General features: G+C 39.6%; 1 protein-coding gene and 1 pseudogene across 1 annotated transcript; both read right to left on the reverse strand.

Moving 5' to 3' along the window:
- Positions 1–1,069: 1,069 nt before the first annotated feature.
- On the reverse strand, positions 1,070–7,393 carry LOC121991756 (GTPase LSG1-1-like). Its single transcript, XM_042545783.1, has 7 exons — positions 7,020–7,393; positions 6,703–6,804; positions 6,531–6,617; positions 6,024–6,117; positions 4,415–4,471; positions 2,769–2,848; positions 1,070–2,679 (listed from the first exon to the last, which is right to left on the reverse strand). The coding sequence occupies exons 1-7, from the start codon at positions 7,247–7,249 to the stop codon at positions 1,659–1,661; spliced, it is 1,671 nt and encodes a 556-aa protein (XP_042401717.1). The 5' UTR covers positions 7,250–7,393; the 3' UTR covers positions 1,070–1,658.
- A 212-nt stretch (positions 7,394–7,605) lies between these two features.
- LOC121990060 lies at positions 7,606–21,229 on the reverse strand (annotated as a pseudogene).
- Positions 21,230–21,522: the final 293 nt, after the last annotated feature.

Genomic DNA, 21,522 nt, shown 5'->3' on the forward strand with positions numbered 1-21,522 from the left:
GGAAGGCACCACGAGTGGATAAGACAACAATGTAGAACCCTTAGGACTGGGTGTGATGATAAACGGACAGCTGGCGGTTAACTATAAATTCATTCTGAATTTATTTTCCTTCCTATAATTTTGGGACGGATTACGAAGGATATTTGAGATGAGTATATTCATCTTTTATTTCTGTAATAAATTGATAAACAAATTTCCTAAGCAATAAAAAATTAATTTCCACCCATCGTAAAATAATGTTGGCACTCAAATTACTCGTGATACTAGACCTTTCCTATGGCTTATCTATACTCCTCAAATTTATGTTATGGTTGGCGAAAAAATCCAATGGGAACTAAGAGAAGTTTATTAAAAAAAGCATCAAAAGAGAAGTAAATTACAATATCAAACATTTTCAGTAGATATGCCTACAAGGGATGGCCGCGAGAGAGTTTAGCAATTACACATTGAGTTAGTAGGTTCAATTAGGGGTGTAATCGAACCGAGTTCTTGGATGTTTGAATGTTTGAGTTTGACTCATTTATAATCGAGCCAAGCTCGAGTTTTATTTAATGAATATATTTATAACTCACGAGTTTATTCAAGCTTTTATCGAGTCTAAACGAGCTTAATAAATATAAATTATAAATTTAAATATTCATTAAAAACTAAATTATATATTTTTAAAAAATTATAAAATTCTTGTTAAAATTTATAATTTTATTCTAATAAATAAATTTAATATATTTGTCTATGTTTTTCATAAGTAAAGTGTAAAATCTACAAATACAATATCAAAATTATTTTTTTTTTAATTTAAAGTTGATTCATAAACTTAACGAACATGTTCACGAACTAACGAGCCGAATATTGTGAAGGTTAAACTTGATTTGTTTATCTTAACGAGCCTCATTAAACTAACTCAAACGAACTTTTATCGAATCGAACTTCGAATAGCTCACGAGCAGCTTGACACATTTACACCCCTAGGTCCAATGAACATTAAGAAAATATATGAAATGTCTAGTGGAATTTTTTGCAACTTCACATGCGTAAAATAAAAATTTTACCAACAAATTAAGCACAAAAATGTAAAAGCTACCACTGTACCAAATTGCCAGAAAGAATATTAGTACAATTTGCAATAGCTAAGACTTGCAATTTGAAATGTGAAACTAAATAGCAAATAACCCACACACAATTATAATCACAGGCATAGTTACATCTCTAATAGAGTTAGCTCTACATCTTATGATCTGTGGCAATGTAGATGAGAACTAAATCCACCACACGGAGGCAGTAGAAAACATAATCTTATTGATGTTTGACGCACACAAACTCTTGTTGCATATGGATTGTCACTTCCAGCGTCTGTATTCTGTCTAATGTCACGGGACTTATTCTCATCGATTCTATTTCTTCCCTTGTCACAATGATCTGGAGGCCACAATATCACATTATATAAACTTTATCAATGATTCGTGTGTGACATTTGCTGACAATAAGTCATCTCCATTAGGAAGCTGAAACATAATTTCTACCCACTGCAGGCTCCAATATTTACCAAGTTAACGGCTGGCTTTTGGAACATTCAAACAACAGGCATTCAAACGTCATCGTGATTCACTACCCTCCAGGTGTATCTTTTACTTTCTGAGGCTTCTTATGGTGCTTAGTAGTTAGGCCGAATCTTTCTTTTTCACAAAGGCTGTGCTTTTAGATGTTGATGTACTGTTTAACTCAAATGAATCAAGGTCTTCGAGAAGATGACTTAGAGAATGTTGTTTGAAACCATCTTCAACAGTCATGCACTTGGCTTCAAAATCACAAGCATTTGGTTCATCATTGTCCAAGGAAGAATTTGGATCGACCATGTCACCTATTCTATTCGTAAATATATCTTCTTTTTCTCCAGGTGGCATTTCATAATGGGGAAGTTTCCCATCCACAAAATCTTTCAAGATTATTCGTGCAGCTCTAGTCTCATCTGGCAACCCACTTGAGGTAAAATAGCCACGAGATGTGCAATATGCTCTGAGCAACTCAGGAGACAAGGGTGGCCTTGATTTTTGCTCATATGCCTTTGGCTTTGGCAAGGTGATGTTGTATGTGCTTTCAATGACAGTTCTAGGAACTCTGTTAGCCACAACTTGCACTGCTTCTCGGTGTTCAGTCATCCGATCAATGGGAAGAACTCCTAATGCTATCATTTCATACCTAGAACTGGAAAAAGAAGGAAACACCAGACCAGGGCAGTCACAGAGCATAAGCTCATCTGAGATGATTAATGTCTGGAAATGCTTCGTTTTACCAGGGGTAGAGGTAACCCCGGTGCGCTTTTGTCCAACCAAAGCATTTATCGTAGAGCTTTTTCCAACATTTGGATAGCCAACAAAGCCCACAATAACTTGCTTAGATATGGGATTCATAGAACTAGTTTCCGAATATCTGCCTTCAGGAGTTTCATGGTTTTTGGACCTATATGCTCTTATAGCCTCTGCTTCAGACTGCAAACGAGCCAAAAGCTCTTCCCTGCCATATATTTTTGTATCCAACTCTGCCTGGATGGGTTCTTTCAGCACTTTCTCTTCTCTTAATTGGCCCACAAATAGTTTGCCGTCTAAAGCAGCAGAAGCAGCTTTAGCAGACCAAAATACAAAGAGAATCCCATGGCAATGAAAGTATTCTGCCCACCGATATCTGCAGAATTCAAATTAAACAGAAGAGAGAAAATACTTCAGTTTGATATCCCTGCAAGTATCTACAAAAATAAGGTCACCAAATCTCACCTTATACTGATTGGTAGAAGATCTGCTTTATTGACAAGCAACAGTGTTTTCTTGTGCTCATCCAGCTCCCGTGCATATTCCTGATCATTTAGAGGGGCAAAAAAATATATTGTACATCCGATTTAAAATTTAAAACATAGGTTTAAACTTTAAGCCTGTTTAGACCTATTGCATCAATCTGATAAGGAATGTTAACATAGCAAGACTGAAGCTATTGGTTGGTGGATAATAGGTGATATCAACCATCTAACAGTACCATAATTGTTTGAAATTGAATGGTATCTTCCATGTCTTAAGTATCTAATACTAATTAAATTATATCACAAAAAAATACTTTTAGTCTAGCAGAAGTATTGTTCACATTCACAAGATTCCAAGGGCAAGAATACAAAGAAAATTTCATCTTGAACGTGTAGTGATTTGAAGATCCATACATAAAAAAACCTGTAAAGTGGGAATAATTCAAATCCTCAGAGTCATTCAAGCTCAAGTGAGTATGAAAACTACTTCCATCTTACAACTTAGGAATTACCATTTCAAAAGGGGGAATGGCACACCTATATAGTGTGGACAGACCACTCTTCACATCCCTTTGTAATATTTTGATTGCTTTTTCTTACTTTTCAATTGCAATCTTACTGTAAACATCCATGATTATTAAACCAACTAAATATTCCTAGTTATTGTCATGGAGAGTCCTACCTTACAATGGCATAACCTTGCAGAATCGAGTCAACAAGCTTGAGACATCGGGTAAATTTTATTCTTAACAAAAGAACTCATTGGAGCCATACAAGCTAATTGAAACAAGAACAACGTGAAGCTTCAGGACTGAGATGTACATTAACCTTTGAACATTTGGAATAACTAGTTGCAGAGACGCTGCATTGTGGAAGAATATATTCCAAACAATTTTCTGTTTGATGCAGAATATCCTCTTTGGAAGATTGCACGTTGAAGGTGAATGTTTGGGGTTGAATGAGCTGATTAAAAGTCAGCGAATGATTATTGATGGATGGCTTTAGGTAAACAGAAAAAAAGTAAAATCGTTGGAGTACCAATTGCACAACCCATTGACTAATCTCCCTGTAAGTATAGTGTAGTTCATGGGTAAACTTTAGTGACCATGTCTGAGGTCAAGCAGCAATTTAGTATTCTTCACCTACCATCATTTATTGATTAAGGTATTTTTTAATCACTTCATTTAGAGCTAAGAATGCATCTCATGATCTGTCCAAAGTTGTGGCTTAATTTGATGTTTGCCGATGATGGATGTTTCAAAGACATGAGTAGATATTCTTGCTAACTTGAGAGGATTCCTGATAATCTGCATCCCAAGGAATGGTGTGGTTTTCTTTACAATTTTCAAGGAAAGAGCTAGTGTCTCACTCATGCAATGTACCACATACATGTTACAATGTGGGTCTCATTGTACCTCACACATCATTTGGTTTTAAACCATATGACAGAAGAATAACAGGTAATACTAAGAAATATCCTAATTACATTGAGATCCAAGGCAATAAATGAGATGGTTACTGAAGTAGACTTGCACTTGGAGTACAAAAATTTACATAACAAAGCCACATATGCATATAGTTTATCAAAAAATGATAAGAAATATGGTACTAAAGGATGGAAAATACCTCAAGGTCTGGACACCGATAAAATAGTGGATCCCGAGCATCAACCACCATGACTAGCTAATCAAATGTATTCATCTCCTTCAGACAACTCATGAAATATAATAACACTGGAAATAGATTCTAGAAAGTTGAAAATGTAATTGATTAACAAAATTCAACAGGATCTTTATAGATAAAATATAAAAATTGCAATAGTGCATAGTTAAAAAAACACCCAAACTTTCACTTTCCTAGCATACTTACACCAATTAATGAATTGTTCAGTGATAATTAAGTAACATGAGGATCATATTTTTCAGGAAACAGAAAGCAGAATCAAGAGTGCATGCTTAATATACCATCGGTCCCTCTCCTGGATTACTTAGTCAGCATGAAGTTTACTATAGAATACTTCTCACATATAAAGTGATTGTTTTAGAGATCCAAGTCCATTCTCTTTGATGTAGATGGTTAACAATATGCTTGAATGTTACTCATGGTATGAAGAAGATATACAACAACAACAACAACAACAACAACAAAGCCTTATCCCACTAGGTGGGGTCGGCCGGTATGAGGAAGATATAGAAACAATAAAAAAGTAGTGACCACACACATATGAGAAAGTGTGCATGTTCGACATGCTAGTCTGTTCACACTTCATATGAGGAGAAACATCATTACCTATAAAATTACAAAAAGAACTTAAGCTTTAGGGATAAGTGTTTACCCAATCAAATTTTACAAAAGAAATACCTTTAAGACCATCTTAAACTTATGTGAGAATGGCATAAAACTATGTGGGAAGCTTGTTATGATGAAGCATGTATATCATCCCAAAGAAGCAAAGCTTGTTATGATGAAGCATGTATATCATCTCAAAGAAGCATAGAACGGCTGGGATGTGATAACCACTGTTGGTAGCTTGAGATGTTTCAAACACATTGGAAGCCTTAATGAGTAGTTTGCACCAATGAGTATATGTGCATGTAATAATCAGTCTAGCAATGCTATGATGCCTTTGTAAATTTTAGCAAGGAAACTCAGTCTGCCAATTAAGAAATAAAAGCTAAACAACATAACTAATTATTTGATAATACATAAAGCTGCAATTCAATTCAAGGTAGGGTCACATTGTATGACACGTGACTGATGTCAAAAGGAAGTGACTTGTAAAATGATTAATAAACAAATTCTAATAACATATTAATAATGAAAATTGTTCAGAATTGTGTTTCCAGTGTTTCATCAATGATATTGTCAAAATCTATGAATTTCAAGACAAATTTTGACTACAAGCATAGGAGCTCACATGATCTGAGCAGAGAACCAGTACAATATAATGCTAAATTATCATTGATTAATCAAAGCACATTCTCTAATCAAATACACTTATGACACTCACTGCAACTTGATATTTGAATAATAAGTAAATAGTCAATTATCATTTAATTCTAGTCTTCAGTCACAGACCAGCATCACATGAATGGCATATATTCAGATGCAAAATAAAGCAGTTTTTGTCTTTATTAAAGGAAAATTTTGTCAAAAAAGTGAAACTGCAATAAAAGCCATATCAAGCACTGCCAATTATGCTATTAAATGTCAATTGAATGCAAAAAGGGCACACCAGATCACTTCTTTCAAGAACTCTCCATAGTTGTCTCCAGATGTCCAGGTTTTTCTCAAAAGGAGTAAGTACAAGTTTCCCATTCTCTTCTAGCCTGAAAAAAAAAATGCAAAGTGAGATAATAAAAGCAACTAAACAAAAACAAGCAAATTTCAAGGTCACCAAAGAAATGAGATATAACTAGGAAAATTTCATGCAAGGTTGAAAAGTCCATCTGGCATCTGTGGTACATTAAGCCTTGTCACTAGGTTCTATCGGTTGAAACAGAACTTTAAACCCTACTGCTTTTGTCAGACTAGTGCAGTAATGTGATTGGAGATAGGAGTGGCAACTTATGAAACAATGCTTGATCGGCTGTTTTTCCAAACCACTAAAATGGTAGGAAAGACTAGCCTTCTAAGATAAAACCACAGTATAATTCAAAATATATTCAATTATTCAACTTATCTAGAAGATGAAAAAAAAAAACGTAGGCAATACTGTGTTATAATTCTATAAAAATATAACCTGGCAAGATTTCTCCGCCACTCCAGAAAAGCCTGTTTTTCATTAGCATCAAGCTCCTCAATTGACATATGAGCACTCCATGGTGGCCTACAACCGACACCAACATTGAACATAAGCATACGCGTGGTTCAACCAAACATCACGAGAAACAAATAAAATCAAGCAACTGCACCTGCGAGGAACCCGAAGACTCCTAGCGTGCAAGGCTTCCTCCTCTTTCCGCAGCTTCCGCTTCTCCTCCTCCGTCATGCCATCCATGTCAGAACTAGGGTCCCTGTTCCGCATGATTGAACAAATAGTAAGTTGTAAGCAAAGAATAACAGGAAATTGAACTATCAGACAGAGATGCAAATCAAAATATAGACGGATACATCGAGATGAATAAAAACTGTGTTATTTGTTAAACTCTTATTTTTCCAAAAACAAAGAAGCGAAAATAATTAATGTAAATATCGAACAGTCAAAAATCTAAAGAAGGAAAAAGCGTACAGATTGATGAGGAGATTGGCGGAGGGATTATCGAAGGAGTAGATGTGATCTGCCTCCGCGGCCTTCTCGAGGATGGCGTCTATGTCACTGACGTCGATGACGGACTCAAGAACACGCCGCTGCTGGAGGTGGAGGGCGAGGCCCTTCTCCTTGGACTCCCGCACCATCCGTTTGTGTTTCTTGATAAGAGCACGCCCCAATCCATCCGATGGCCCCTTATTCCCTCCCATCTTCCTGCTACTCCCGTTTCGATCGACGCGTCGCCGGAGGTGTCCCGGAAGAGGAAGGTGCTAAGAAAACCCTAGAATTTCTTTTTAGTCGGTCGGACGGCAAACACGAAATGGTAACTGTGGTGAGATCGGTCTTTTCCTCTTATGACGCGCGGAGTGTTCTTTTCTTCGCATGAAATCAGCTTTGAAAATTTTTTAAGATACAAGAATTTTAAATGCCTATTTTAGGTCAAATAAAATAAATTATAAATAAGATTTTAAGTGAAAATATCGCCATAATTTTTTTTTCCCATTCTCTCGAATAATGCCAAAGCCAAGGGCAACAAGGCTTTCGCCGATGGCTGCTTCGACGGCCGTCACTTTTTCGAGGCCATCGATGTCGCTACTGGCAACCACGTCCTCTGTTCCAATCGGTTCGGTTGCATACGCCTCTCTGCTTCAAGGTCATCGCCATGGAGGTCTCTCTCTTTTTCTGGAGAGAGGCGTATGCAGCCGACCGATTGGAATAGAGGACGAGCAAGGTCGATGGCCTCGGATAAGTGACGGATGCGGCCATCGGCGAAGGCCTTGGTGCCCTTTGCTTCGGCGTCCTCGGCCATGGTGAGGGGGAGAAGAGTCGGGCAGATCGCCAAGTAAAAGCAAAATTCTGGCAAGGAGTTGAGAATCATAAAGAAAAAGTAGAAAGAAGGGGATTAACGAACTTCTATCTGTCAATAATCTAAAGCCGTGTAATAGAGCAAGGTTACAAAAGAGTGTTACTCCAGCGTCATGTCAGGGAGGATACCTTGGAGTACAATTTGGAGAGAGAGAGAGCCCTGCCTCAGATTGCACACCTCGTACCATGAATTGAGAAGAGTATTTTTCTTGAGTACGATCTAGTGGTTAATGTATAAGATATTTATAGTAAAATTTGAGATTCAAATTTTGATATAGTCGAAGTAAATGTTCTCCTCATGCGTTAGTTACTAGTACAACATTGTATAAAAAAATTATAGTGCTAAACATGCAGAAAGTACAGCGAAAAAACAAGTTCCTTTCTATAAGATTCATGCGAAAGGAAATCATATACTAAGTATTTGTTAAAGGAAGTTATCTTTGTTGCATAAACATGAACTCCCCGATAGTTTGGATCTCAGTACGATCAAGTGTTCGCGCCTCTTTCAGTATCCACATGAACAAGCCTTCCGTTCGTCTCACGAACTCACCAAGTGGAGAAGAAAAACAACTAAAGGTGCTAGCAACCCCTTTTGGTGGATTTCGACCAAGAGCGGAAGAAGGAAGAAAAGGAGCAAGAACACAAAAGTCTCTTCGTAAAAATGAATCAAAACCCCTTTTGTACTCATTCATGAAATTATCTTAATGTCAATTGTCTTAATTAACATTAATATTTGTTTTCATCCAATGCATCCAATACATGAGCAATTTAAAATTGATCATTCTTCCTCCAATGCATGATCAATTTTAAATTGAACACTTCTCTTCCTTCATGAATTCAAATTTATCAAATCATTCAATGAGTCTAACTCATTAATCACCAATCCAAATTGACTCAATGAGTCTAATTCGAATTGGACTAAATTCAATAGTGAGTCTAATTCAATAAGTCCAATTCAAATTAGACTTGATCCAATTATTCATCATATGAACATATCTTCAAATCAACTTGTTCTTTGTGTGTGACCCAATAGGTTCTCATAATGTTGACAATATCTCTAAAACTATTTTACATACATAAACAATAAGTAACATCTAGCAAGACATCATTGGTACCCAAGTGGCGAGAATGTCGAGATCCGACTTAACTTTTCCGTGTCTATTATCTTATATGACTCTATCCTTCTATTCTAGATATCTAGATTAATCAATAAGACATAGATCGTACATCCTCTTATCAATTTTATATTTCTTGATCTCTAAGTAGACACACTCCATCAAATAATCTCAATATCGCATATTGACTCATTTGAACATGACCATGCATTCTTGTGTCCTATTAATCAAAGCGCCCACAAATATCACTTCCGTCATATGGAAGGGATAGATCTCATCTACATCACTCACATCCCTTCTCATAACTTATTGCATACCAGTGATCGACTTTATAGTTCACCTTGTTATAGGTGACGTTTATCAATACCAAAATATACAACTCCTTATGTAGGAAACTGTAGTGACTTCAGGTCTAAGAATAATTCATACTAATAGTCACTTTGTGAATGTTTATAACACTTATATAACGATCCATGAAACATCTCATGGTGGGTCAATTCAGTACATATTCTCTAATATATACTCACGTGTCAACCTGATATTGCATATTCATGATTTATGAGATTAAGTCATCTATTGACCTACATGCTAGTCTCAATGCATTAATATTGTCCTTGTATATTAATGTTTGACTAGGAATTATTAAGAGTAGTATTTTATATATCCACAATATTTCACTATTAATTCAACCAATTGATATGTTGTAGACTAAAACATTCTACTCTATGACATTATTATACTTATTCATTCAATGCTGAACTAAAGTAAATATAATAACAAATTTTGTCTTTTATTAATAAATAAAATATGATAAAAAAATACCCTTGTTAATCATCTCATAATTAGTACATTCTTCTTATTACAAACTTGATTGTTGAGGCAAACAAAAGCTTGACTTTCCACACAAAAATGAAGAGCAATCATCTCTCTTCCAGTACAAGTTCTGGAGTGTGGCCTTATGGAATTCAAGAACCTATATATATATATGTGTGTGTGTGTGTGTGTGTGTGTGTGTGTGTGTGTGACACAGAGAGTTGCATCACAGATCACTGGGCTAGATATTGTCATGTTTCAATATTTTAGAAGTGGAAACATACCAGAGTAAAGCTGGTTACTGCAAATATACTGTTACCCATGAATATGGGAAAGGAATGACAGTGTATTTACGGCCAGCAAATGCAACTATGAATCCTCCACTATTAACCTATAATAGGTAAACTTCTTGGCTGATAACTGCACATCAATTCGCTCTGGAACTTATCAAAGAAATTTCTCCAGCTAAATCAAGAGGATTCAATTTTCTCTAATTTATTCTTTCCTATTTAATGTTTGATCTCGTCCAAAAATGAAAGGGTGGATATAGATCGCATCTCGCTCTACAAAACAAGCAATGTCAATGTCGAACCAGGGAAAGGATTCCCAGAGTTGGTCCTCTGACACTCAAGTCAGTCACCGGAAGTGTAGAAGAAAGCAGAGCAACAATAACGCAAGAGCAACAGTGAATAATGCATACCTCTGTCGATGCTTGAACCCCTTTTAAAGCATCTGCAATGCTGTTAAAGCTTCAACGTTAATATCTACGTGGTTGTACTGTTCACGTACTGTAGCATTACGTGGTTGTACTGTTCACGCACTGTAGCATTAACGCGTTCAACGAATTGAACGCGTTAAAATGGTTACAACGCTGAAAAATTATATATATATAATAATATATTGTCATTAACGCATCACGCGTTAATGGCGTTGTAGATGCTCTTATATAGAGCCCAGATGGGTGACGTGCACATTCCTTGAGGTATAAATAAGTTCTCTAATGTGTCATATGAAAATACCTGTTAGGAAAGTACCTCTGACACCATACCTTAACAGGGTATGCATATCCCTGATAGAACAGTAGAAGCTTCCACCGTACAATTTGCCTGTTGACCATATCTCATGTCAGCAGCACTATCTCCCAAAAGGATATCGAGAGATATAAAAATGATCCCGCTGCTTGGCCTAGGGGTAGCCGCTCGGCTCGGACTCCTCCGCTCTGTTAGTCTCAGTTGTTCTTCCTTGAGATGACTGGGCATAGTAGCTTGTCCCTCCTGATCGGATAAGCTCTTCAGTCTTCCCAACGTCTTGTCGCTCTACACTGAGCATCTAGTTGTCTCATCGTATTATTCCAAGTTGGTTGTGTGAGTCAGCTTTGACAAGTCTCTTGCCGATCGGACATTGATAGGCCTGATCGGTCGTTGTAGTCGTCCTCTGCTTGACCGCCGTGGGCGAGTCTTTTGACACCTTAGCATTGACCACCTTGACTTTGACATCCACCTTGGCATCTGACCCACGTCATACGGACCCTCCTTTATTGCCGCTATCACGCCCCGGGAAAGTCCCTGTCCGAAGAAATTTCGATAGCACCTCCCCTGTACGGGTGACAATCTGAAGCATTTCTACAGACACAATATACATCAGCCACATGCGGCTGGAATATATACACAACCACGCAGTTAATAATCTCAGCCTACACGGCTGGACAAATATAACAATAACCACGTAGTTATATATATTTTTATCAGCCCACTCGGCTGAAATCAAAACCAACACAGCGGAAAAACATAAATACAAACTCATACAAAACAAAACAAAACACTGCTAGCCGGCTAGGCTTACACCACACATCAACACAACACTCCGAAAATAAAATCGAAACACAAAGTCAAATACACACATATCATATACCAAGATAAAATAAACAAAAAGGCGGAGATATGTCTTCTGATGTGACGTGGGGACCGGCAGATAGGATACTCCAAGCGACTCTATAACGACCTAGTACCTGAAAAAAATAGTATCCACGGGGGTGAGTTCAACAACTCAGCAGATATCAGTTGACATGTATAGTAAGCTATAACAGACAGTAATAACTATGGAGTACAGTCTCCTGGACAAAAGCCAGACGATGCACAATAGGAAAAGGCTGAAGAGAACTGTACTCACCAGGGCCTCCTATCAGAATAGTCAGGTCGTTAGACCGAGAGTCTCATAAATCCTGTATGCATGTCAAACATATGCATCGATCCAAATGCAGCATATAAATGCAACAAACACAATCAGTAAATGCATAAATGCATATGATGCCAATGACATGGTCACCCCTGACGCCAGTCAGCCATGTCACACACAATGGTGAGACCGAGTGGGTATGGCTGTGACAACCGTGCACTCTGACATCACTACTCCTGATGAGTGACCGAGTGGACGGGATGCTGTAGGAGTACATCTATCCTCCTACCCCAAATCACAAATGGGGGAGCTCAATGCTCTCATCTCTCGGTACACGATGACGGAGAGGAAATCTCTGTCGGCTACCACGCTGCGTCACACTACCCATGAGCAGACCAACGGAGCCAAATAGAGTCCAACCGCCTGCCGCTACCACGCTGCTATACTAAACCAGCAGAGCCAAACAGAGCAGAACTGTCTGCCGGCTACCATGCTGAGTCACCAGACCAACGGAGCCAAACAGTAGAACTGTCATACACCTGTCTGATATACCACTAACCCATAAGTGGTGGTGTGTACGGATACATGTAACTGGCGATGTGCTCGACAATAATGGAGTGGACTATCGCACAGCATGCAATCATGCGAGATGATGCATGACACTAAACATGAAAATATCCTGAACAGCATAGCAATATCCATATATAAATATAAAATGTGTACCATAGGTCAATGAACCAAATCAAATGTACACAGATCAGATAAGGTATCAAAAACCTAGGTCCTGAGCACAATAAGGCATGGTATGTCACTACCTCTATGAGCATATATACAATCATGTGGGTACTAGCATAAAATGCATAACAGAGGAGCAAACAAGCATGTAACAGATTAGGTAGTGATCAACCGAAACAAGGATGAATATAATTATTACTAAAGGCTATAACCTACTAAACATATCAACATGACTTAATCAAAGATAAGTCAAGGTACCCGCCTCAAATAGCAGATCCAATCCAGTCAAATCCAACGTCGAGATGCTCATCTCGTGTCAAAGTCCTGTAATACATAGTATCCAGATTTAGCTAATTATATATAAATAAATTAGCTAAATCAAATCCTCGAGAAGCTAACATAAACCCAGATCCAATTATAAACCCTAATTGGATCATCTAACTCCTCAATCGACTTAAACTAATCCATACGAATTAGAACTTGCAATAAGCATAATCCATCACAATAACTTAATCTAAATCAATTCATAAGAACTCACCCAAATCCAGGATAGTCACTGATGGCTCACGGTCGAAAGGGTTCCCTGCCCAAAACAGAATGACCAGTGCTGTGGATCGCCAGTGAATAGTGCTAGCCAAGCTACAAAGACGGGTAGACAAACAATCACAACCTCCAACTCAAACCTACACATGATCATGTAATCAAATCATACCTAAATCAATCCATTATCCACAACACGTATCAAATCCCTACACTTACCTCAATTCATCATCAATTATACTAACAACCTAAATCAAATTTTTATTTTTATTTTTCTAATCAGGAAATCTAATAAGAAATAAGATTTTGTTACCCTATAACTCCTCAGCGGCAGTACAACAATATGATCAACACCCAAAAACCCTAGTAGTAGTGGTTCTTCCCTGCTCCAATAGCAAGACAACGGAATTAGTGACTTTTACCACAGTGAACCATCAATCGGTACATCACAGGAGCCCAAATCAAAAAAATCCCACAGTGAACAACCCTACCCAAAATCTGCCTTACCTAATTCGGAGCCCCTCTTTGCATCACTGTCGGCAACTGGTGGCGAAGAAGGAAGACCCGTTAGTGGAGTCTAAGGCATGACAGATGGTTGCTGGACTTTGGCGTCGGCAGTGGACATTGGGGCAGAGGGTAGAGGAAGAAGAAGGTGGCGTCGGCGCTGGCTAGGGCACGGATCGGCGATGGCTCGGCGGAGAAGGAGAGAAAGGGTGGCTCTCGTCGTCGGTAGCCTAGCTTCGGGCGGAGGAGACTGTGAGATCGGGAGAAGGGCTCGATGAGGAAAAAGGGGAGGAGAAACCTTGCGTTGCTCCCTGCTCGCCGGTGGCGATGAAGGCGCAGAGAAAGAAAAAGGAAATCGGGGCAGAGGCTAGGGCTTCGAGGAAAGCAAAGCAGTGCCGGCGCCGCAAATGCTCGGCGTCCTGGAAGAGAAAGAGGCTTCGACATCGCGGAGGTTAGGGCACAGGTGGTTCGGCGAGGAAGAAGAGAAGGAAGGGAACGACTCGGCGCGTGGGTTCGGCGGGGGAAAAAGAAAACGAAGCAATAAAGAAAAAGGAATTAAGAAATAAACATTTCCTCGCTAAAACGGGGTAGCCCAAACATGCTTTTCCGACCCCCATTTTTATCCCCGTAAACTCGTCTATACGAGCTCCGAAAATTTCTCGAAAAATTTTCAAAAATTATGAAAAATTCCCTTATTATTATTCACCATTTTTCAGTATTTTACAGCCGCATAACAAGTCTCCCCCTTAAATATAGTCGAAGGAGACTACAAGTCCAACTAACTAGACGAGTAGAGTCTTCGGTGGGTTCCATGTCCAATCAGACCATATACGCTACCAAGTTTCTGATCGGAACAAATGTCTACGTCGCTTGGCTTCCTTTCGCTAGTTTGGGTTTGTAACTGCCGCTCGGATCATACTTCCCAAGGCAGATAGTGACTCGGCCGCTCGGCTATGTGATAACCCACTCTCTGTGCCGATTGGAACGATGGACGACAACACTTGGCGAAATTTCTCCTTTCCCTGCGCTCCCTCGAATGAGCGTCCTTTCATAGTAGTTGATGTCATCTAAATTTCTTGAAGACTGTGCAAATCTCTGATCATTATGGCTAAGCAAGAGGTCATACCTTTTAATTAAGCCTCATTAATATCTTTCGATAGTTGATCGCCATGTGTCCCACTTTCTGTCGCCGCATGTTTGACGTGATAGGTGAATATTCGCTGGTGATGTGACAGACGTCTTTTCAAATTCTATGGTTGAATCTTCTCCTAGTTTTTTGAATCCTGTATCAGACGGTTCAGGGCGATCGACCACGAGATTTATAAGCCTCACTTCGCGTCGCCGTCGTCTTCATCCCTTGTGCTTTCATCTTCGAGCCTTCTCTGCGATGCTTCATCTCTTCTTCTTCTTCGGTGATTGTTTTTTGTAAGCTTCTTCAGTTTTTTCATTATCTGAATCCATTCGTTGCTCTTTCTCGAATCCTTTATTTTCAATGGTCGATTCTTCGCAACCCCTCGTCCCCATCCTTGGGATCTGGTATCTTCCACCGATTCTAGGTTCGACGGGGATGACATTGAAAATCTGAAATCTGCCTACCACTTCCCATCTGATTACCAAGTTGTCATTCCATCTGCGTACGACCAGTCATATAAGCCACTAGCGGGTTTTTTTTTGTGTTTTCTTAAGGATTAATTCACCACCAGTCTTTGGTTCCTCGTTCATCCCTTTTTTTCTGCTGTTTGTAAATACTTCCATATTTCTCTTAATCAGCTGGTGCCGAACTCCTTTAGACTGTTGTGTGGGGTCATAGTTTTGTTCCGTCTGTACGATATTCCCTTGACATCTCGGCTCTTCTATTATTTTTATTACTCTAAATTGTCTGAGCTGGGGACCTTCTTATTCCAAGCTCTAGTGGGGTTGGTCGCTGTTGATAAAATGTCATCCTCCAATAAGCATTGGAGGGACCACTACTTTCTTCGTTTTCCCGACCGGCCAAACTTCCCGACCGGCCAAACTTCCCGACCGGCTGGCAGATAGAAGTGATGAATCCCCCATCGCTTGGGAAGTATAGAAGCCGATCGAACTTCCTCCAAGCAGCTTCTAGTTTGGCCGGTCAGAAATACCACATTCACTGGTTGCTGTTGGAGGGCGTCCTTTACGTGTTCAGCTTGAGCTCGATCAGCACGCGACTTCCGTCCAGCCTAGGTATGCTCTTTCTTCTCTTCATCCTTGAATCAAACTAATTTTGCTTTCTTTTTTGTAGCTCGCATCATGTTAAGGGCGTGTCTGGCCAGCAAGAGCAAACTCACGGACGCGAAAATTAATGCTGCAACTGTGGCTGAATTGGAGAGTCGAGGCCTACAGCCGGTCGGCTCCCACGAGGATCCGATCGGTGATGCCGAAGGAGTGGAAGTGCCAGCCAACGAGGGTGGAAGAAGTCAGACTGCAGCTAGTGGGGTAGTCGTTACAGCGGACCTTCCTCCCAAATAACCCTCAATTAGAATGATAATTATTTTTGGATTCCGCAAGAGGGGGAGTGAATAGTGGTTCGTCGCGCTTGCATCGGTTTGCTTCATCTTGTTGTTGATATGCAGCGGAAATGAGATACAAGACTCACACAACGCTAACTCAAGGATTTACTTGGTATCCACCTCAAGAAGAGGTGACTAATCCAAGGATTCACACACGACACGCTATCTCCACTATGAAAACCTCCTTCTCGGTCGCAACCGGAGGCGGAGAAACCTCGTACAAACTCACACACAACACAAACACAAATACAAGAAGAAATTACAATAATACAAGTAAATACACCTTTCTTCTTGCTACTTGGTGTTGCCTCTTGAACCTTGGAGATGCTCCCCAAGTGCCTTCAAGAACTGGCGTGAGTGTTGGAGAAATCACTGTGAAGATCGCACAAAGCTCGCAGAAAATAGATCGCAAAAATCTGCGAAGAAAATGCTCCGCCCAGGCTTTAAACAGTGCTCCCAATCGATCCAATTCATCCTCAATCGATTGTCACATCAGCACCGCTTCATCGCAGTCATCCATCACCTGCATCCTGCGCAACGGTCACTTCCCAATCGATCGACCGATCGATTGGGACTTCTTGAATCAATTGCTCGATCAATTCAGCACCTTTCTGTGCTCTCGCGTTTATGCGCAAGCTTCTGCTGCCCAATCGATCGGTACGCGCAAGCTTCTGCTGCCCAATCGATCGACCGATCGATTGGGACTGCCTGAATCGATCACCCGATCGATTCAGAGCCTTTCTGTGTTCTCGTGATCGCGCGAGAACTTCCCTGCCTAATCGATCGGCTGATCGATTGCCAACTCCCAATCGATCACCCGATCGATTGGGAAGGCTTCTATGCTCGTGATTTCACCTCCCAATCGATCGACCGATCGATTGGGCCTTCCCACAATGGCAGCACACTCCAATTGATCGACTGATCGATTGGACCCTGGTTCAATCGATCGCCCGATTGATTGACCATCCTGGACTTGACTCAAAATCAAGTCCAAAGCCTCCAACCCAACTCCTGGTCAACCGTGACCTGTTGGGTTTTCATGTCTAGCATTTGGCTACACCCGACCAATCTTGAACTAGCCTTCTAACCTCCTCTATCAGCCTTGTGCCCCTCAGATATCTCCCATCCCTTACGCATTGCCTTCAGGAGCTTCCTTCGGCCTCATCCTAGTTGTCGGATTATACCACCACACTCGACTAACCTCGAACTAGCGTTCTAGCCTCCTCCATCAGCCTTGCATCCCTCGAATATCTCCCCATCCTTCAAGCCTCGCCTTCAAGAGTTTCCTTCGCCCTCATCCTAGTTATCGAGTTCTTTTTGCCAAGTCACACTAGGACTTACCTTGCCAAGACCACATGCTTGGTCTTATAACCTTTGCCAAGATCACACTTGGACTTTCTGTTGCCTGGCTCCTCACCAGGACTTCCTAATTGTCTGGCTCCTCACCAGGACTTTCTCCTTTGCCAAGATCACACTTGGACTTTCCAATTTGCCTAACCTCTAGTTAGAGCTTCCATCACTACCTAAACTCCAGTTAGGACTTCCAATCTGCCTAACCTCCAGTCAAGACTTCCACCACTGCCTAAACTCCAGTTAGGACTTCCATACGCCTAACCTCCAGTTAGGACTTCCATACGCCTAACCTCTAGTTAGGACTTTCCCAGTCAAGTCTTCTGTCAATGTTGACCTACTTGACTTATATTCTCATCAACCTGGTCAACCCTTTGACCATTTCCATAACCGGACGATTGCTCCAGTAATCTCCTTATATTGTCAAACATCAAAACTCAAATCCTGACTCAAGCTTGACCTAACTCAAGCTTAGTTAAACTTGCCAAACTTGACCTAGGGAAATTGCCCCAACAATGGGCACCTAAAAAAATGTCATTTTAAAAACAAATTATACTTAATGCAATAATTCAACACTTAAATCCTAATTTTTTTTATACTTAATACAATAATTCAACATCTAAATTCTAAAAATAAAACCCTAAATAACTTAACCACAAGTGAAATTTTTTAAAAAATATATAACTCAATCCTTAACCCCTAACCCTTTGTTTGAATGGGGTGAGCGAAGGTTCATTAACGGAAGGGAAAAAGAGTGGAAGAGAGGGAAAAGAAGGGAAGTAAAGTATTTATATTCTCCTTGTTTAAAATGAAGGAAAGATTTATTAACGTAACATATGTTACCATATTTGGGAAGAAAGTGAGAGTAATAAAAGTTAAATATATAAAGTTAACAAATTATCCTCACTTTTGTTAAAGACTCATGCGTTCAAGAACCTAGTGCATCTTGCATATATTTATTGGTTAAGACTTACACATTCATGTAATTGTAGCTCATTTGTTAAAAACGGCGTCGAAGTCGACATCGAATTTGGTGTCGGGTCAAAGTCGGCGTCAGCGTCGAAGTTGGCATCGACGTCAAAGTCGGCATCAAAGTCAGCGTCAACGTCGGTGTTGACATCGATGGAGTGTAAGCGTTGGGCGGTGTGAGTGTTTTTAGTCACAACACAAAAAATACCTAAAACAATGATTTTTTTTGAATTAATATAATAAAACAAGGATAAAATTGGAATATAAATTTTTTTAGTTATCCTTACCCTTCCTTACACTTCAAATCGGGGTGTAGGAAATTCTTTCGTTTTATATATAAGGAAAGTTAGAGCTTACCCTTGCTTATCTTTCATTTCTGTAGTTCACTTCCTCTCAAACAAGGTTTTAATTTTTTTTTCCCTTTCTTTACCCTTCCCTCTCCTTCCCTCACCTCCACTCAAACAATGCGTAAAGGTAAAATCCTAAATAGCTTAACTATAGCCCCCAGGGTGTAGTATAGACGGGTCGACAAAAAGGTAGGCCAAGGGATGGACCACTTGTAATTGCGGACGAATTATGGCCACGATCCAACCACATTTGGTTGTTATCCCTCTCTGAGTTCACCGTCCACCCAGGTTATAGTTTAGGTTGGGGCGGGTGGCTAGAGGCCGCCGACGGTGGGCAAGTGATCAGATTGTCGGGCGTCGAGTGGAGGGCAGCCGGGCGTCGAGCGAAGGGCAACCAGGCGTCGAGCGACTTCCGGTCATCCGCCTCGACCCAAACTATAACCTGAAGGGACGGTGAACCCAGAAAGAGATCGCAACTAAATGTGACCGAATCGCGGTCACAATCCTACCACAATTATAATTGGTTCATCCCCTGGTCCACTTTTTTTGGATCAAAGGATCTAGTTTCCAGATCTGTGAGTGCATGACATTTCTAGTATAATATCAGAGATCAATTCTTAGGAACTTACGATTTAAAATTTATCCCATCATACGCCTAATGTCAGTGTAATTATGAAGATAACGAATCTACCTTCTAAATGGCTAACTGCGAGAGAAAAAAAAAATAGGTGAAGCACCGACACTAAGCGTCGCTCACCACCACCAAGAAGCTGCGATAATTATTACCTTGAGTACTATCCTATGGATACATCATTTACAATAATTAAGACAATTCTAGGAAACATAAACAAGGTTTGTTACCTTATATATTAAAGTATTTAGTTCAAAATAACATAACAAAAATCTCATAGTGGTAATATCGATTAGCAATTAGAGAGTGAAGCATGTGGGTAAAGTTTGTGACCTCATCCAGGGTTGTTGCCCTAGGGGAAGCATATGTGTGTCAAGTTTTTCCTTGACTTCGTCCAGGGTTGTAATATCGCGCCTTAATTGGGCACGAATGAGCAAAGCCCTTGACCATTGTTTTAAATTAGCTCAAAACCGAGACTACACGTAACTACTTGGGCACCTAGGTAAGCCCAACTAAACAAGTCAAATGGAGTTACTTCAGCTGTACATGGGTTTATTGATTAGTGCATTAAATATTGTGATGATGAGATCTGAAATTTGAATATCCATAAAACTAAAATAAATTTTTCATTATGTATTAATTATTATTTCAAAGATTAATTATCGTCCGTGATTTATCTCTTCGATGTTGACCTTGAAATGGATTGACAAGGATATGTATTAATCATTATTCTAAAAACTAATAGCCGTCCATGATTTATCTCTTCAGTGTTAATCTTGAAACGGATTGACAAGGAGGTTGGGACGAACCTATTCATTTTTTTGCCATCATATACAGACATGAAATTTTCGGATTACCGATAAGGCAAGACAGCAAAGATCACAAACCCTAGTATCATATACAGACATGATAATCGCGTCGAAGAAAAATGCAACCAATCGGACAGGGAAGTGGAGATGCAGAACGGAGCCTGGCATGCCGGCGGGTTATTGCTGGTGTTGGTCGTCAGGAGGGAGATCTCGGGAACACCCCGATCTGAGCACTGCCAGAGTAGAGGGAGAGGCGGCTGTCTCAGGGAGACAGTTGGATGCCGTCGGAGTAGAACGAATCGCGGTCGGAGAGGCGATGCCGAAGGTGAACCCATCCCACCGCTGGACCTCGGAGTCGGCGCAAGGGGTGAAGGTACCAGCCTCCGCCAGTGCTGCCAGAAATGCCACAACGACTGTCGCCGCCGCATTCCTCATTCTGCCGTCGATCCCTTTCCCGTTTGCCCGAACCAATCGCGTCATCGCCGGGCGTGTGCTTTTCCGTGTGACAGCAAAAGAGGGTAGAGAATTATTGCAGCAGTCTCAAAACGTTAAGAATAAATAATTATCTTTATTTTTGCTTTTAAATTTTATTTTTTTTTAAAAAAAAATAATGACACTAGAAACAAAACAAAAAATTTATTTATTTTTTCTTTTTTCTTAAAAAAAAAAAGTTATCAAGAGATATGGTAATCCTCTAAGGAGTTTCTAGCCACTAAATACTATGGGATAGGTGGCATTGCGATGGGACATGTTGGGTTCGTTTATCTATTGATAATTGTATTGTCTCCGGACAGTAAATGAATCAAGTCAAGTCATGTTAAGTTAAATTTTATATTATTAAAATTTATTTAATAAGATAATGGGTTAATCTAAATCTTAATTTATTTGTATGAACTGAGCTTGATTTATTTAGATATTATCAATTTTTAAATTTAAATTAATTTAATTGTACAATGTTCTCTGTTTAAAAGGTTTTATTTTTTCATCTTTTAAATATATGATATTTTCATATATTTTTAATGTGAAATTTTGATTATATTTTTAATAATATTTACTTTATATAATACAAAGTTATTTTATTCATTTTTTTAAAAAATAT

The sequence above is a fragment of the Zingiber officinale genome, chromosome 6B, assembly GCF_018446385.1.
Source record: "Zingiber officinale cultivar Zhangliang chromosome 6B, Zo_v1.1, whole genome shotgun sequence".
Taxonomy (NCBI): domain Eukaryota; kingdom Viridiplantae; phylum Streptophyta; class Magnoliopsida; order Zingiberales; family Zingiberaceae; genus Zingiber; species Zingiber officinale.

What these genes read in the sequence shown, in the direction of transcription:
- LOC121991756 (XM_042545783.1), bottom strand. Translation starts at nt 7,249, where the DNA reads ATGGGAGGGAATAAGGGGCCATCGGATGGATTGGGGCGTGCTCTTATC. An exon ending in TGGCGGAGAAATCTTGCCAG is followed by an intron (nt 6,118 to 6,530) that starts GTTATATTTTTA and finishes TTTTTTTTTCAG; the next exon opens with GCTAGAAGAGAATGGGAAAC. An exon ending in TTCTTGAAAGAAGTGATCTG is followed by an intron (nt 4,472 to 6,023) that starts GTGTGCCCTTTT and finishes ACATTTGATTAG; the next exon opens with CTAGTCATGGTGGTTGATGC.